The sequence below is a fragment of the Pelodiscus sinensis genome, chromosome 3, assembly GCF_052426305.1.
Source record: "Pelodiscus sinensis isolate ZL-2025 chromosome 3, ASM5242630v1, whole genome shotgun sequence".
In the NCBI taxonomy this organism is placed as follows: Eukaryota; Metazoa; Chordata; order Testudines; family Trionychidae; genus Pelodiscus; species Pelodiscus sinensis.
This window is the reverse complement of record NC_143054.1, coordinates 200,549,408-200,562,002: the sequence shown is the minus strand read 5'-3', so window position 1 is coordinate 200,562,002 and position 12,595 is coordinate 200,549,408. Positions and strand designations below refer to the sequence as shown.

Below are 12,595 nucleotides of genomic sequence, written 5' to 3'. Positions count from 1 at the left end.
GATTCTCCTCCCGCTTATGGGCTTTGTGTCTCTACTGTGCAGCCAGCTTCTGTCTTGCTCTGCTGGTCCCGCAGTGAAATCAAGACGCATGCCCGCCCTGGACGCATGCCCCCTCTCCTGCTGTGTCCGTGAGTGCTGTGTTTCCCTGCTTCTCAGCCCGGGTGCTTGGAAGGTCTGGACCCACACTGTGTTGCTCTGTTCTGTTCTGGAGATTTTCCACGCACCAGGTCCCAGTGTCCCCGAGCCCTCCGCCATCTGTCTGAGTCTGCATGCCCTTGATGACTGGCTCTTTGAAAGAGACCAGGTGGGGGAGTTACCACGTCTTGCTGGACTGCCTTCTGTGGGGGAGAGACGCGCTCCCGAGCCGAGTGAGCGCTTCCTCGGGTTCTCGGCTGACCCCAAGAGCTGTGCATACGCGCAGGGGCTCGTGTCTGCCCACAGAAGTGGGCCCCAAAAGGCTCTGCCTCCCGCCCTTTCTAGCTTGTACCTGGACAGCTCCCCCCGCGGCCACAGTAGGCAGGGGAGACAGAACACAGCAGGGTCGCACAGAGGCGGGAGTGGAAAAACACGAGCGTTCAGAGAGGAAAATGGCAGGGCCTCCCTCGGCAGATAAACCCGGCGCCTCCAGGCAGGAACGGTCCTGGAGCGCTGGTGCAGGCAATTCGGGAAATGCAATAGGCAAGGTGCCCGGCGATCACGCAGACCTTCAGCTGTGGGGATCCTGCTGCTGGAGGTCCGGGCTCAGCTGGTGCAGTGACGGCGGCACGCTGGGAGGTGGCATCGGGCGGCTGTGAGAGCGCTGGACCGACATTCCCGGCTCGTGTCTGACCCCTAACCCAACGTAACCCTTTCTCCTCCTCCCCGCCCCGCTCTGGCTGCTGCCCAGGACTGGAAGCAAAGCCAGGCAAAGCTCGCTGCAGCACAGGCCGTTCCCCGTCTCCCCTTCTCCGTCTGGGAATGTCGCCCCTCTCCCGCCGCCTTGGTGGGGCTTTCCTGGCGGCTCTCCAGAGCAGCAGAGCCGGCGCAGCAGACGTGATTGGTGGCGCGTGTTTGACATGAGCTCCCCTGTCTGGTGTTTTCAGTGGAGAACTTTTCCCAGCGAGAGATCGAAGAGTTCCTCAGCGAGGCGGCCTGCATGAAGGACTTCGATCACCCCAACGTCATCAGACTCCTCGGTACGGGGGGAGCCCCGGGGAGGGCGGGAACTTCCCACTGGATTAGCCAGAGCCTAGGGGGTACCCCTCTCCGACCGGCCTTGCCCATCTGCGTCTCGTGGCTTGCTCTCCCGACACGCCTGGGTTTCTGACAGGCGCGTGCTGCGTGACGGCGCGTTTGCATTCCCGCAGGAGGCAGCAATCCGGATGGGCTGCTGCACGGAGCAGACCCCTAGAACGGTGGAGGCGCAATACACAGAGCATCAGCGCAGAGCTGCTCTCTAGCTGCCACCCCCGGGCCCAGACTCCTGTACCCACAGACAGCTCCATCAGCCCTCCAGCTCCCCACCTGGACGGTCTCTGAGCCCTCCTAGATCCCAGCTCTGGATGGGCGTCGGCTGGGCCCTGGCGCGGGAGGCTCATCTTCCGTTCATTCCAGGTGTGTGCCTAGAGCTGAGCTCCCGGCAGATCCCGAAGCCCATGGTGATTCTCCCATTCATGAAATACGGCGACCTGCACAGCTTCCTGCTGCACTCGCGGCTGGAAACGGGCCCCCAGGTAACGCACAGCTGGCCAGGGACTCGGGGAGGGGAGCCAGATTGGATTCGGCATTTAACTCCGCTTCCTTGCACTGAACCGCGACAGAACTCTGGCTCTGACCCTCCTCCCTGTCCTCGTGGGAAGAATTCCTGGCCCCTGTGAAATGAGTGGGAGCGAAGCCATTGATGGGGGCCAGGACTTGGCTCCCTCGGGCTCCGCAGGGAGAAGCGCTTGTAGTGTCCCTGCAGACGGCTGAGACGCTGGGGGAGGCGGCAGCGGAGTGACTGGGCACACGGAGCGTCTGAGCTTTTCATGGGTTGTGACAAATAAAAGCGGAGCTGGGCTTCTGCGTAAGAACCGAGCAGAGGGAGGGGGGTTAACGAGCGTCCGCGTGAATGCTACGCGCTCGCATGGCTCCTGACTCTCCAGTGCCCTTTGCATTCCCGCACAATGCTACCAAATGGAAGAGGAGGGGCTTGCAGGCATGTTCCCGGGGTGGGAATGCCTGCCCCAGGGCCCGCCCCGACTGGGTGAGAACCGGCGCGGAAGGCACTGCTGGGTTAAAGCTCAGGGATGCGTCTGTTTCTCACAAAGGGAAATTCCCGCTCCTGTTTTTCTCTGTAAACTCCAGAGAGGCTGACAAATCAGAGGGAAATGCCTTTGAGCAAAGAGACCGGGCGCCCGAGAGGGACGACTCTGATGATAAGATTTGTTCACGAGTAGAAGGCAGCAAAAAATAGCCCGGAGGGTGCCTGTGGGGCTGGCCCATCCCTGCAGCGAGAAACCCCCCGATCTGCCATGCCGCAGTCAGAACTGCGGGCGCTTTGCCGTTGGCTCTCAGAGCGGGACTTCAACCGCCTGGCAGGGAAAGCCACCGCCTCCCCCCAGCTGTGTTAACACGGAGTCCAGCACCCAGACGCCCCCTGACTCGGGCCTCCGGGCGGGCTCGGGGACGGGGCTTGGTTTTCTTCCAGCAATGGGATGTTGCTTCGCTGTCATAGCAATCGCACTAGCCTGACAGAGGCAGCTTCCCCTTGTTTCTAAACTACCCGATTGTTTCCCTGTGTTCCCAACAAAACCGGCCCTGTTGTGTTGGGAGTTAACCCCTCCGGAGCCCCAGTTGGACACCACCCAAGGCGGAGAATCTAGCAGCGGCGAGCGAGCGGCACTGCGTGTGCTGTTCCCGTTGGGCGGTGCTGAAATTGTTCCATTTGAGTCTCGCAGAGACTTCGACACGAAACCGACCTGCTTTGCCAGGCTGCCCCGAACAATGCGGCATTTCAGCACTCCCACCGCGAGCAGGTCTGCTTGGGCCGCGGCCCACGGGAGAGCTCGGCGTGTCGTTATGCGCTGATCAAAGGGAGCCTTGTTCGACTGGCCGCCGTGGAGAAATGGCAAATGCGTTTCTCGTTCCCCCGGACTTTTCCAGCACCAGGACACGGGGCCTGGCCTTTAGCGGCTCTGCCGAGGGTTTCAAGAGGCCTTAACTCTTGTGGGGCTAAATGGGAGTTGCTGGTGTCCTCTGGCAGCAGCGTGCCTGTAAAGTTCCAGCCTTCGCATGCTTCCTGTGTGTTCTGACCTGCTGCCTCTCTTCCCAGCAGGTGCCGCTGCAGACCTTGCTGAAGTTCATGGTCGATATCGCGCTAGGGATGGAGTACCTGAGCGCACGGCATTTTCTCCATCGAGATTTAGCGGCTCGGAACTGCATGTGAGTTGGGTTTCTCTGTTTCAGAGCGGATAGGCAGATGCCGGGCTGGGCAGCCTCTCCGTGGTGTTACTGATGTACTCGCATTAAAAACAAACCTTGTGACTCGCCTGTAAAATCTCCTGGGTCTTGAGAAACACCCAAGTGAGGACCGGTCATGTTGGAGTTTAGAACGCGGTTTGTCCGATTTGTTCAGCCAATTTTCCCTGGAACAGTGGTAGGCGAAAGGAAGCCCTAGTACCTGTCCAACTCACAGAGGTCCCCTCTGGTCTTAATGGCTATGATGGGGGGACGAGGTACTCTGCCAGCTGTTCCACTTTAAATCATGGTACATTTACTCTAGTAAGAAATAACATGGGGGTGTGCTTGAAGGCCCTGATCCTGGAGATGTGTGAGTAAATGTATACTGTAAGGAACCCAAGTGTCTTTCAGCAGTTACAGGAGTATTTTCTTGTAACCATTGACAGGTTACGGGACGACATGACTGTGTGTGTTGCGGACTTTGGCTTGTCGAAGAAGATCTATAGCGGGGATTACTACCGCCAGGGGCGCATTGCCAAAATGCCTGTCAAGTGGATTGCAATCGAGAGCCTGGCTGATCGGGTGTACACGACCAAGAGTGACGTGGTAGGTTCACCAGGTGCACCCTCACATCAGAACTCTGGTCCACAGTAAAAGTGTGTCATTCCACAGTCGCTTCAGAAATTCACAGTGGGAACGCTGATCGTGCCGAGTGTTTGTAACTGGGATTAGCCATCTCCTTTTCAGATTGGATTGTTTTAATCAGCCTGTTTTGTTTTGGGGGTGTCACCTGCGTTAGCACTGCTCGTTTTGCATCCTGAAAACGGAAAAGCCGAATAAGTGACAGATGAGGATTTGACAGTAAACCCAGCCACATTGATAACTGGTGCCTTTATTTCTCTCTGCTTGTAAAAGCGCCTGGATTGTGTTTCTCGAGCTCTTGCCAGACATTGCATGTTATTTCCAACTTGGAAACTTATTCACACTACACATATAATTATCAACATTAGGCAAGATCCCGATGGACTTTAGGAAATGACCTTTCCCAGTGAAAAGACTCATTCAGTCCTTCTGGAAATGTCATCTTAATAGGCTTCCCCTTTGTTCTTTGTAGTGGGCGTTTGGCATCACAATGTGGGAGATAGCCACCCGAGGGATGACTCCCTATCCAGGCGTGCAGAACCATGAAATCTATGACTACCTCCTTTATGGTCACCGGTTGAAACAGCCAGAGGACTGCTTGGATGAGCTGTAAGTATCTGTGCTGATCCCGGGTTTTGTACATTCACAGGTGGGTGGGGAGTCACTGTTCACAGGAACATGATGGCACGTGACAATCTCAGCTATTGCAATAACACGCAGACTATCAGTGTGTATCCTACCTCAGCTGCTGATTCCTCGCTGTGCAGCGGATGTTGCGCTCTTCTGTTTTTATGGCTCCCTGTAGCTAAATGGACATAGCCACTAATGGCTAGCATGGCTGTGGGGCTTAGCTTTCAAACATGAACGTGGCTGAAATTTGGGGCGTGAAAAGACAGAATTCCATCCCTTTTCTCCTGCGGAGAATGGCAAAAGAAACATTTGGGGCCAGCTTTTCAGCCACAGTAAATTGAGCTAGAATCACTGATTTCCGGGGACCTGCGCTGATTCACACGCACTAATGGCTGCATTGAACCACATCCGCCGAGAGGCCAGCTTTCAGTTTTTAGAGTTTCGGATCAGTTTTGCATCAGCCTTGAGCAAAAGAGTTTTAAAATGTGAGTTTTGCACGTGGTTTTACTTGCACGTGGTTTTAGTGAACAGTGAGTTGAAAGGGACACAACGGATGTATTAGAAATGAACGTCGTAAGTCAGTCTGTAACTTAATGCTTTTAACATTTTGCTTGGGCTTGACGGTGTCCTAAGAACTTTGCCAAGCCCAGTCTGGGGCCCTGCCCTTGGAGTCTCGTTCCCCTCACTCGCAGGCCATGGGCTGTTGCCAGCTGTAGGGCTTCCCTGGAGTTCCAGAAGGAGCTAAGGCTGGAGGAGGAGATCTTCTGCAGGCTTGTTGAGTGCAAAATCCTGCTTCTGTAAAATGAAACTTGGCTAATGAGAGGCCAGCTCTGCTCTTGGGCTCTGTGTGCACCTCCCCGCTGAAATCAGCGCAGGCCCTGTGGACACAAGCCGCACACTCTGCCCGTGACATGTGTCAATCTGTGGAAAAGAAACGTTCCCAGGTGGGGGAGAGCTGGAGGCGTTTGAATTGCCTGGGCAGCTCGCAGAAGGTTGGTATTAAAAGCTGGCGAAGCGCCCGTCGGCTCTGAGGAATTCTTATGCTCAGTCTCAGCTCGAAATGTTTAAAACCTCGACAAACAGCTCTTTAGAAATGGCCCGATAGCGTTTCCTAAAAGGGACGTGCTCAGAGATCACAGCCAAATCCCCGAGCTCCCCCAACAGGGATTCCCTTTGCAAAGGTCTCTGCTGCTGCGGATTACTGCTCCCGCTGACGGGTGGAGGAAGAGGCCCCTCTGAGCTGTGCCCGGCACACAAGCGGGGCTTGTTCTCACTCCGTGAGTTGGTCGGGTTTCACCGGGAGGGTCAGTCGGGTGTTTCCCCACCCCTTTTGGTGCAGTTGTAATAGTTGCTTGGCAAAGGAGCCGCCTGGAGAGTGGAGCTGCTGCCAGGTTCCTGCCGTCACGGTGTGAATTCAAGCCCTCACGCTGTGGTTCGGTGGCCGTGCTATTTTAAACACACTTCCCTGAACCATTGATTTGGTTCAGCCTCTGAGAGGGCAGCCCGGGCTGCACAGCCAGGGATGAATGGTTTTAACATACCACTGTTCATTCCCAGTTAGAGACACCCTCCCGTGTACAGTCACCCGCTGCACTGTCTCCTCTCAGGAGCGCCGTGTGTACTACACCCCCGAAGACCAGTCCGCCTGTAGCGTGGCCTGCAGTGCCGCGCTCTCACTGGTGGCATCTGGCAGGACCGTTCTTAGAGTTGTGACCATATTGGAGGCTTTGAGACTTAAAAGCCTCAGGTCTGGAAAGATCCGCTGTGTGGCACTGGTGTTGGCTGCGTCACTGTCGCCGTGTTGTCCCGGGGTATTAGAGAGGTGAGGGAGGAGCTAGCGGGGCTTAAGAGAAACAAACATCGACTAATAATCAATGAATGATAAAGAAATCCATGCCGTTGGGTCCCTGAGTGGCGACTACTATAGATTTGAGAGAATGTGTCTGTTTGTCTGTCCAAGAACTCCTCCTAAACAGTAAAAGCCACCAAATTTGGTATAAGTCGGGGTAGGGAACCTTTTATGGGTAAGGGGCCACTGACCCACAGAAAAATCCGTCGGGGGCTGCACACAAGGGAGAAGCATAAAAAAAAACCCTCGCTGACGTGGCCCCCAATAAGAAGCAGAAAGACCCCCCCCCACACACACACATTCCTCTCCCACAGCAGAGCCCTGAGGGTGCAGACTAGTAGATTTTGTGTGCTCCAGCGGGGAGGCCTGAGGCAAGCGGGGGGCTGCATCCAGCCCCCAGGCCTGAGGTTCTGCACCCCTGGTAGGCAGCTGCTTCTTATCATAACTGAAAGCGAGGTCAGAGTTCGGTTGTGGCAGGACAACGGGACGTACCTGGAATGGGATCGCTGCTCTTCAAAGCAGACAGAAAAGCAACAGACTCACCAGGCAGGTGAAAGGGGCTGGCTGGGGCCCTCCAGCTCTTTGTCTCCCCCCCCCCCCCCCAGGAACTCGTTAGGGCGGTTGGGAGGGGCTGCAAGACGACCCTTTCAGGGCCGTATCGCCTTGTGTCAGATCCATTTTGTCCTCGGTGGGCTCAGCTTGGGCCTTGTCTCGCTAATGTTCCAGGACCACCACGGCGCTGTGTAGGACGGTTGCAGTCGTGTTGGAAGATAAATGGTGAGGAGCCGTGGTCCTTTTCCTCATTAGTCTTCATAACCGAAAGCCTCTCCTTCAGCAGAGCCAGGACGAAAGGATGTTCTCGTTCACGCACGGCCGTCCTGTGCGTCGTTCAGCGCCGTTAGGGAACAGGGCAGCTTCCTGAACATCTGTTCTCTTCCCTTATGCTTCCAGGTACGAAATAATGTTCGCCTGCTGGAGAGCAGATCCCCACGATCGGCCGGCATTCCTCGAGCTCAGACTCCGCCTGGAGAAGCTATCGGAAAGTTTGCCCAGCGTGAGGGGATCCGAAGACGTTATTTATATCAACACGAGCTTGCCAGAGGAGAGCGAGGCGCTGACGGAAGAGTCCGGATTCCCTCAGATAGACCTGGCTCTTGAGCCCTGTTACGTAATCGCAGAGTCCTTTTCCCCCAAGCCAGACGCCACGGTTGTCACCGTGGACGTCCATCAAAGCAGGCAGCAGGAGGAAAGGTATGTCCTAAAGGCGGTGACGGATGAACAGACTGCCAGCTCCGTGCCTCTGGAGGAGGGGTGCACGCCTCTTCTGCAGGGCACTGGCGCCCAGAACGGCATCACGTGGTTACCGGCCAACATGCTGCTGGGCAGCTCGTTAGCAGACGAACTGCTGTATGCAGATGACTCTTCTGAGGACTCTGAAATTCTGCTGTGAAAGGAGAACAGGAGAAATGAGCTAGTGGGGACCAGCAGTTTGCAGCGGAGGTTTCGCTCGGCGTATTTGTGTCTTGCGGAAGTAGCATTACAGGGTGGCTGGGCCAGTCGAGCTGCCTGGCAAGTGGCTATGGAAACACAAGCTATCTGAACTTGTACAAAGTGGTGCCGTAGCAGCTCGCGCTCTCCGCCACCGCGCCTCTTGCTGGTCGATCCGGGAATTCGCTCTTCTCCAGCTTCCCAGCCCCTTTCCTGGCCAGTGTCTCGCCTCTCTGCCCTTATCTGCAATTCTCCAGGTTCTCCACCACGTGGTGCCCCTTCCCGTGGGTACTGCCACGTGGCAGTGTCCATGATCTGGGGTCCTCCCCTCCCAGGGAACCCCATTACCCCTAAACCGCCACTTGCCTCAGTGCCCCACTGCCATTTATCTAGCCCCTTCCCTCAGGGGCAAACTGCAATCTGAAGGGGTCGCTTTATCATTGACCAGCATGGTTGGACCTGCTGCCATTCCTGCCTGGCTGCCCTGTACCTCCCCAGGCTCCCGTCGCTGGGCCTCAGCCTGGGGGTTATTCAGAGCTCCCCAGCTTGGCCTGCCTTTCCCCCGTACCTGTAGCTAGTAGGCAGCTAGATCCATCTCGCTCCTCAGCAGGGCTGAGACTGAGCTCCCTTTACCTGGCTAGCCTCCTTAGGTGTCTAACCGGGCCCTGATTGGCTGTCCCAAGCCTTTTCCCAATTGGCTCCCAGCCTCAGCCCTTCCCCCAAGGCTTTTTTAACCCTTTTTGTGCCAGTGTAGGGCAACTGCACCATCACATTTGTCTGTGTCAGGGGTCTGCAACCTAGGGCTCTAGCGCCAACTATGGCTCAGTACGGAACCAAACATGGCTCTTCTGTCATTCCCAAAATACACACAACTTTTTAAAATGAATTCACGTTTTTAAAAACATGTAATTACTCATGTCAAGATGATTTATTTGTGTCAATTTCATCTTTAAGTGTTTAACAACCATCCATCCTTTCTGCTCATTGGAGGTCGCGCATATTCTCTTTTTATTTGATTGGTCAAGAAATCTTTCCATCATCCAACGTGATGGTGAACTCTGTAACCCCCAACAGTAAAAATGGGGAAGAAAAAGAGAGATGCTGAGTAATGAAATTTTCAGAGGGAGTGGATGGACTTGTCTGCATTTGTGGAGAGGTCTGAATTTCCACACTGTCTCATTTATAGCGAGAGACTGTTCGCAAACAAAAAACCCAAATTTAATGACAAAATATGTAGAATTTGCTACAAAATACCCCGAGGGTGACACATGAAAAAAATCCTGCGAGAAGCTGCAGCGAAAAATGAACAGTGGACAAAATTGCCTACTGGCATGGTCAAAAAAATATGGGAGCTTAAACTCTGCAAGTTTGGGGGCTCATACAGCATTATTCGGGAGGGGGAGCCTTTCACTGATGGGGATTATGTTAAGAGATGCATGCTAAAAATTGGTCAATTATTTGACGAGTTTCACAACAAGGACAAAATCTTACAGAAATTTCAAGACATGCCATTATCAGCAGAACCAGTTCACGACAGAGCTGTGAAAATGGCCCATCAAATTGATCAGTGACAAATGAAAAATTTGAGTACAGCTACTTATTTTTCGTTTGCTTTGGACAAAACAACTGACATGTGGTGTTCATCAGTTGTGTATTCTGGGATGCTATATTTGTGAAAATTCTGCACACAAATAATTGAGTGAGATATTACCAATGAAAAATCAAACAAGGGGCGAAGACACCCTTAAAACTGTGATGACCTTTGTAAACGAGAAAGAAATACCGTTGGATATAATCTTGTGTCTGTGTGTATGGACACCTAGCATTGTCGGCAAATACAGGGGATTCCTTACTCTTGTCAGAACAGTTGAACCGCCCACTTTGGAACTTTCATTGCCTAGTGCATCAAGAGTGTCTCTGTGTGCAATTTTGTGGAACCGAACTCGGAAACGTAACAGGATTGGTCCTTCGCATTGTAAATTGGATTCTTGCTCGAGCCTTTAATCACCGTCAATTTCAGTCGCTGCTGGAGAAAGTAGATTCTGAATAACCCAATCTACTAATACACAGTTTTCACTGGTTATCTCGTACCTAAGTTTTGTCGCATTTTGCCTCCTGCATTAATGAGATTGTCATTTTTTTATATGAAGGGTGTCAAATACCCCAGCTTTCAGACTGTGAATGGTTGCTCAAGTTTTGCTATCTCGTTGACATTACTGGTCGTTTGAATGAGTTGAACCTTCAGTTACAAGGGCAAAAATATACAGTCCTGATTCTGTAGCAGGCATTGTTTGGATTGAGTCATAATTGACTGTCTTCATCAAAGATACCGAGAAGGGCAGAATGGCACATTTTGAAAAATTACTAATGTTTCGTGATTGCTCGACAATTGGCAAAACTGCACAAATTGGCAAACAAATGGGCTGACATGAAGAAATTGGAGCACAATGATAATCTGATTCTGCAAACCTGGCACAAACTTCCTGTCACATACACCACCATGCAGACTGTCAGCGTGGCCTTATTTTCAATGTTTGGCTGCACCTACATATGTATGTAGGCTTTCTCTCATTTGAATCACATCAAGATTGATGGAAGACTACCTGAATGTGTGCATGAAGCTAAATTTGACCAGTTATTATGTAAACTTCAAAGAAATGTGCGAAAAGATGCAGCAGTAGAAGTCCCATTAAATAAAGTCTTTGAGTACAATTTTTCATTTATGCTATTATTAATGATCATGGCAATTATTAGTAATACTAAGTTGTATATTTTCAGTCATGCAAATGAACATTCTTATATGGCTCTTTGTTGACCACTTTGTTCTTAATTTTGATGTCGTTTGGCTCTTGGGTTTGAAAAGGTGCTGACTCCTGGTCTGTATTAAGTTACACCAGAGAGTTTGAGGGATTATGTTTTAATAAATCACAACCTGTGATGTTCTGTTTTATTTTATTCTTCCAATAATGTCTCAGAATTGGAGTTTTCCCCTTCCCTGCGTTACACACACAGCGTTAAAACCCTGGTGTTCGTGCTCATCTTTTGTATTAAACGCAGGAAGTGATACTGTAGTCGGATTGTTTTGCCTGATAAAAACTGCTTGATGCGGGCCCCCCAAGCACTAACAATGTCAGGGCCGTAATTACCCTGCCCTCTTGTACGCAGTCAGCCCTGCCTGTGGCCTAGAGCTGCAGAACTGAGCTGGGGACTTTTTCCTTGCTGTTGTGGAAGGTGACGGGGGAAAGGGCTGTTAACAGGTTACAGCCCTGCGGAGCTGGAGCAGCTCACTCTCACACACCCCTTCACCTCCTGCATGAGTGCCAGGCAATGCAGGGGCTGTTCTGCCTGGAGGAGGCAGCCGGAGGGGCAGTGGCGGGCCATAGGGAAGGGTGGGATTGTGCAGTGAGCGCATCCCCAGCTTGCAGGTTGTTTGGTTCTTTCCTGGAGCTCCTGCCATTAGAAACCCCCTGCTGCCCACCGCACCCCAAAGCAATCTGCTTGACAGAGAGCAGCTAAGCCGTGCGCTACCAGCTGGGCGTGATCACGTGGATGTGGGACAGGCTGGCCTGTGCTGTGCCCCTGATTGACGTGTTGGCAATAGAACGTTTGAGCTGTGAGGCTGATAATTTTTTTTTAAGAGCACGTGGTTAAAATCTGAAACACGGGGCTCTAAAGTTTGGCCCCTAAATACCTGTTCAGGCATCAGACTAAGTGGACGGTTTTCAGGCTCCTCCTTGCAGGTGGCCTGGAGAATCAGCATGTGCATGAGGGGAGCAGGGCCCCCCGAAAATCAGAGCATTTATTCTTCATAGACGTGGGCCTGAGGGCCAGCCTCACATCAGGCACTCACGTCTGCTGGGGTCGGATCTCGTTGTAGGCCGGGTCCAGCAGAGCCCTGTACCATGTGCGTAGTGAAACTCCAACACTGCGCTTCCAGGGAAGTCAATCGACCTTCCACACGTGTGTAACTGCTTTGCTGAATGGCAGCCTGCACGGGTGTAGACTCAATTCGACAAGGCACTTGACCCCGTGCCCACTTTTCAGCAGGTGTCGTAGCATGAATGGGAGTCGGACGTCTCACCTAATCAGAGCTGAAATACCTTGCGGCACGGGGCCTCGGTGAGTTGTCCATTTGTGCTTCCTTCCCCGATCTACACGACATGGATTCGTAACGATCCCACGACAAAACGGCAATCCCCACAACATCTGCTCAGGGTATAGAGGGCTGATAAAGCAGGGATGGGGCAGCATGTGTGTTGCAAAGACTCAGTGTCTTTTCTTTACTAAAACGCCAGCCATGGCTTTGGTTCCATAGCTTTGTCCCCACCCATGGAGTCGGGCTCTTTGTGACCACGAGGTGCGATTGCTGAATCTGACCCGCAGAGTGAAAAAGGTGACACTTGCGTTGGAATTTTTGTGGTGTTGCTTCCTGGTCATACTGAAACTGTACAGCGGCTGGGGGCGAGGGGTATTTTTAGAGCACTTCTTGTTCCTTGTTAGGGATTTGTTCACAGCTCTGGACTCGATGGTCTGAGAGTGAAACCCAGTAGATGTGCAACTCAGTAC

General features: G+C 52.8%; 1 protein-coding gene across 4 annotated transcripts in view; it reads left to right on the top strand.

Annotated features, from left to right (window-relative positions):
* Positions 1-10,709, top strand: part of MERTK (MER proto-oncogene, tyrosine kinase) — a 58,901-nt gene extending 48,192 nt beyond the window's left edge. For 3 of the 4 annotated variants that reach the window (XM_075925888.2, XM_075925890.2, XM_075925891.2), the window contains 6 exons: positions 1,083-1,175; positions 1,594-1,712; positions 3,293-3,402; positions 3,867-4,026; positions 4,535-4,671; positions 7,493-10,709. In XM_075925888.2, the coding sequence (XP_075782003.2) occupies positions 1,083-1,175; positions 1,594-1,712; positions 3,293-3,402; positions 3,867-4,026; positions 4,535-4,671; positions 7,493-7,991 (1,118 nt within the window). In that variant the 3' untranslated portion in view covers positions 7,992-10,709. The remainder of the gene's footprint in view (positions 1-1,082; positions 1,176-1,593; positions 1,713-3,292; positions 3,403-3,866; positions 4,027-4,534; positions 4,672-7,492) is intronic. The other variant, XM_075925889.2, reaches the window with a different exon arrangement.
* The last annotated feature ends 1,886 nt before the right edge of the window (positions 10,710-12,595 follow it).